Source organism: Zingiber officinale, chromosome 7B (genome assembly GCF_018446385.1).
Source record: "Zingiber officinale cultivar Zhangliang chromosome 7B, Zo_v1.1, whole genome shotgun sequence".
NCBI lineage: Eukaryota > Viridiplantae > Streptophyta > Magnoliopsida > Zingiberales > Zingiberaceae > Zingiber > Zingiber officinale.
Genome location: NC_055999.1, coordinates 15,880,117 through 15,885,246, shown reverse-complemented (window position 1 = coordinate 15,885,246; position 5,130 = coordinate 15,880,117). Strand labels below are relative to the sequence as shown.

General features: G+C 42.3%; 1 protein-coding gene across 1 annotated transcript; it reads left to right on the top strand.

The window, feature by feature from the left end:
- The first annotated feature begins 803 nt into the window (after positions 1-803).
- On the top strand, positions 804-1,568 carry LOC122003599 (ethylene-responsive transcription factor ERF036-like). The gene has a single exon (XM_042558688.1). It carries the CDS (start codon positions 833-835, stop codon positions 1,526-1,528), a length of 696 nt encoding a protein of 231 aa, XP_042414622.1. The 5' UTR covers positions 804-832; the 3' UTR covers positions 1,529-1,568.
- Positions 1,569-5,130: the final 3,562 nt, after the last annotated feature.

Here is a 5,130-nt window from a genome sequence, read left to right as displayed (position 1 = left end):
AATTTCAGATGTGCCCTTTAGGAATTTGTCATTTATAATTCGATATCTTACTAAACCGCATGAGAAAATCCCTTTCGCGTATCTCATTTTTATAATTCCAGAAGCATATGTATCTCATTTTCGATATACCTCTTTCTTTTCGTTTTTACGTGTAAATTTTTACTTTATTCATTCAAAATTAAATGTAATTCGATCTAAATCCGATCTAGTTTTGATCGAGTTTGTCTGTAGAAGATCACTATGATTCCATCAGTGCAAGTACTGAGCCAGCTATGAATAATTAATGGATCGAACCAGAACCATCATTCCCCGTTTCAATCATCGATCATCTTAATAATTAGATCGTCCTTGTAGTTTTTTTTTGTTTTTAAGAAAAAAAAACAGAAATATCACTATTAACTCTTTCGTAGTATCTTAAACAGCAGCTTTCTCTGCCCCGGGCTATGATACACTGATCAAATACTTCCACAGTCTGTGTTAATTCTTTCGGTGGCAAGACAATTCTGAAATAACGGTTAAATTCATTGAAGAGATGAATATTTGAATTTTTTTTAAAAAAAAACTGCAGTTTTTTTTTTTTTTGTCGACCTATATACTTGACCAAAGATTTGACGTGACTTTCTTGATTTATTAGAGGTGAAGCAGGGCAGTGGAACCATTGAAAGGTGAATTGAAAGTTTCTCCTGCACAAGTTTTACTTGTCTGTAAGGCCGGCTGGGGCCCTGCGGCGGCACCACCACCACCATCATCTACTAAAGGACTCTCTCGCCTCCACTCTCTTCGTTGCCACCGGTCTCCTCCTACTTATTCAGCGCCCATAATTTGGCATGTAATGGTTGTCCACATCAAATGCACCTCCTCCGAGTCCGGCGCAAAGTCCACTGTGTCGTCCACGTCGCCCTCCGCCTCCTCTTCCTCCTCCTCGCCGCCGAACAGGGGGTCTCCTGAAGCGGCGCCGTCGCGGAACCGCCGCACCGCCGGTGACGGCAACCGGCACCGCCCGGTTTACCGCGGCGTCCGCATGCGGGCCTGGGGAAAGTGGGTGTCGGAGATCCGGGAGCCGCGCAAGACGTCCCGCATTTGGCTGGGCACCTTCGCTACCGCCGAGATGGCCGCGCGTGCCCACGACGCCGCCGCGCTGGCTGTCAAGGGCCCCGCCGCCGCCGCCGCCCTCCTCAATTTCCCCCACCTCTCCGCCACCCTCCCCCGCCCGGCCTCCCTCTCACCGCACGACGTTCGCGAAGCTGCCGCCCGCGCCGCCGCCATGGTGCAACCGTCCGGCGCCACCTCTACTGTCAGCGACGCGCCGGAGGACGCCGCGACCGCGGCCTCGCCCACGGACGAGCTGCCGGAGATCGTGGAACTCCCCCGCCTCGACGACGACGAGATCTTCGGCACGGCAGCGGCCCAGTTCATCTTCCACGACTCGTTTGACTCCTGGACTTACCCGCCGCTATGCCCCGCCGGGGAAGAGAACCTCGACGGCGACCATTCCCTTGCACTTGAAGCTCTATTCTATAGCATCTAGACGCCATACAAAATCCACAAAAATATATGTAAAATTAATTAATCGCTCAATAAAGAAGAAACGCCATGGCATCTCTAAGAACTGCACGCGATTAAATAATGAAACAGATGGAAAAAAGAAACTCCACTGTTCGACGCCTTCAATGCAAACATTTAATGCAGTTTACGTTCATCATACTTTATCCGCGAATTATGAGAAGAAAATGATGGTAGAGCATCGTATACTTCACATTAGATGGAACTCCCTTTTGATAATTTTAGATTATTTATATTAATTTTTTATTTCTATATCTAAAATTTAAGTTAAATAACTCATTTTATTAAATTTAGACCATCATTTTTCACTACACATTACATCAACTATGCTAAAATTTTCATTATCTTCAATTTTTTTATTATTTTCTTCTATATTTTTATTATTATATTTATGGAATGAGTAGAATGAGAAAAATTGAAAAAAATGAATGGAAGGAGAGAGATTGAAAAGAAATATTATTTTATTTTTAGGGTAGAGATTTCAATCCCTAAATTTAGAAAATTACTATTCATCAAATCTAAATTTAGGGAATAGATAGGATAGCTGATGCAAAGATTTTTTAGCTATCCGATCCTATCTAAAATCAAGGGTAAAATCTTTGGATAGGGTAGCTAATATGGTTGCTCTTATTGTTGTATCTATGTATGCATTCCAAAGCACTTCTAAGAAAGGACAGGTCATAAAATGACTCTGACACCTTTACTAAAATAAGCCTACAAATCTCTATAATCTGACAGGTTGGAATTGGCGATCCAAGGTCTGATCAACCGCTCAAGTGTCGATCGTCCATATGGCCCGTTCAGGTGTGTCCCTGCTCTTGTTGGTGACTCTGAAGGTTGATCGCTTCTTAACTTTGATTGTCTCGTCAGCCAATCTTTTCGACCTTAACCTGCCTTTTATGGGATCTGCCCTTATCATCATATCACAAACTTTCCCTTTAAGTCGAGCCGAAGGAGGCTGCAAATCTAACTAATGGGACCTCTGGTATTATTTACAATCCTTATCCCCGGCTAGGCATTCGCTTTCTTAGCTGCCACTCACCTCAACCAAATATTGTTCTTATCTATCATTGCTTTGTGAACTCTTTGTTCCCCGACCAGGGAAATACGTAATAGGTGCCGCTTGGCTCGAATGTCGAACGTGCTTAGATGACGCTGCCCATTGCTCCCTCTTTCTCCCAAGCGGATTTCACCTCTCAATTGTGCTCCTTGCTTATGGCTGACATCATTCTAATTTCTCAAAAACTAATCAAATCACCTATCATTAATGCATATCACACCGAGCATGCTTTTTCATCATGAGTCTGTTGATTACTCTTATCCCCTATAAATGCACCCTGTGATTTACCACCACATGTCCCATTCTCACACTGCCAAATATTCGATGTGATAGGTGACTGTTGGGATTCGATGTGATAGCCAACTTTTTAAATTCAACAACCCAGATCAAATCCTATTTTCCTAAGGCCTTGATCGGATGACTTTAGATGACTCTTACTAAGGTTTTTAGAGTCTTCATTTTTCTATGTGATGTACCGTCTTCAACTTCATCTTCATCTTCTTTCTCCTTCATCTTCCATTTGTCGCCAACGATGAGCGTTCAATAAGTTTCATCTTCCTTTCCTCTTTTTCGATCTTTGCCATCATCTCTCAATGGCTTCTTCACTCGCTCCTCCTCCTTTAATTTCTAGCTTATGGTACACTTCTACTTCATCTAACTTTAATGGAGATGAAGTGGACCAAAGGAAACTTACATACAACATTCCTGTTGGTGCAGCGAGGACCGGCAAGAGGGGGGTGAATTACCTGCAATCCAAAATTATACCCTCCTCAAGCTTTCAACTCAAATAAAACAATAGTTATGAAATTAAACAGAATTAAAAGGAATGAACAGAGAAAACCAGACTCAGTGTTTTTACTTGGTTACAACCAAGATGGTTGTTAATCCAAGCCAGTTTGAAAGCGCACTAGAAACGTCTCCTTCTCTGAAAGCGGAGAAGTCTTTTACACTTTGAGAGCACAAAACTATTGCTTAGAAAATAACACACAGAGAGTTGATTGCTTTTTTCGTTGTACTTGAACAGCTATTCGAGACCCCTTTATATAGGAGTTCCAATACTTATCAAATAGCCTGATTTTCGGGATCAGGTTTTGACTCGAGAGGTATCGGTCGACCGATCCCTAGGTTAGGTTGACCGAACCTGCTGTACCTGCCCAGCCTTCCGTCCAGGTGCAGTCTCTCTGGATCGAGCTTGGGTTCGGTCGACCGATCCTTGTGTTCGGTCGACCGATCAGCCAACGGTCTCTTTGAGCTGGCCCGATCAGTACGCTCGACTAAGCCTTCTGATTTATCTCCGGTTCGGTCGACCGATCAGAGGGTTCGGTCGACCGATCAGCCATTAGTTGCTGATGTGGCTGCTGATGTGTCTCCAACGGCTGGCTGCTGATGAAAGGGGGTTCGGTCGACAGATCAGAGGGTTCAGTCGACCGAACACTTGTCAAGTCAACTTCCCGGTTGACTTGCTCTGGTTCGGCTTGCTTGGGTGATTTCGGCCATCCGGAATAGGGCTCACCCGAACCTAGTTCCCGGCCTTCTCCTCGAGCAGTCTTCCGTCCCGGCTTTACGTCCCTCGAACGTCGCGCACGTTCTTCACGCCCACCGGTGTACTCTTCCGCAGCTTTCTCGTCCTTCGGACGCACCGAGCCCGTTGGCTCCCTTCTCGTGTCATTTTTCTCGCTAGCTGCTTCTTCCGCTCGACTTCCTGCGCTCCTAAGTTCCTGCACACTTAGACACAGGGATCAGACAAACATGACCTAACCTAAACTTGGTTGATCACATCAAAACAACCACGGAGTCCAACAATCTCCCCCTTTTTGATGTGCATCAACCCAAGTTTAAGTTAGGGTAAAAATAAACAAATAGTAATTTTAAGAAAATTACTAAACTAACATTTTAAGCACAAAAAATAAAATTTGTAACATAAGTTAGAAGGGAAAGAAAAAATTTAATTTTTCCTAACTCCCCTTAACTCCCCCTAAACTTGTTACTAAACTCTCCCCCTTTGATCACGGGAAAAACGGGAAAACGTAATTTTCTAAGTCATTTGAAAATTTTGCATTTCCAAAAATTTCTAAGTTTTAAAAAACGTTTTAACTTAAACAAAAAAACTTTCTAACTTTAGAAGACTTTTTAGCAAAAGTAGTTTTAAAGATTTTTCAAGTGTAAATAAAATAATTTCTAATTTCATAATAGATTTAACTTAGATAAAAATACTATTTGAGAATTTTTCAAAATTCATGTGCAGCATTTAAAAATGATAAAAAAAATATTTAAGTAACCTTTTAAAGTATTGTTTTATTCTAATTTTAATACTTTTACCAGAAAGTTAATTAAACATTTTATTTCGATATTTCGGCTTCCAGGTCATGCCGAGACACTTGACCTTCTTGGTTATTGGAGCAACAACCACTTCCTTAGACAAAGCTTCATAAAGAAATTCATTATTTAATTTACTCGCTGTAAGTTCTAACTCATTAAGTTTTACTCTAGCAAAGATTTTGGAACCT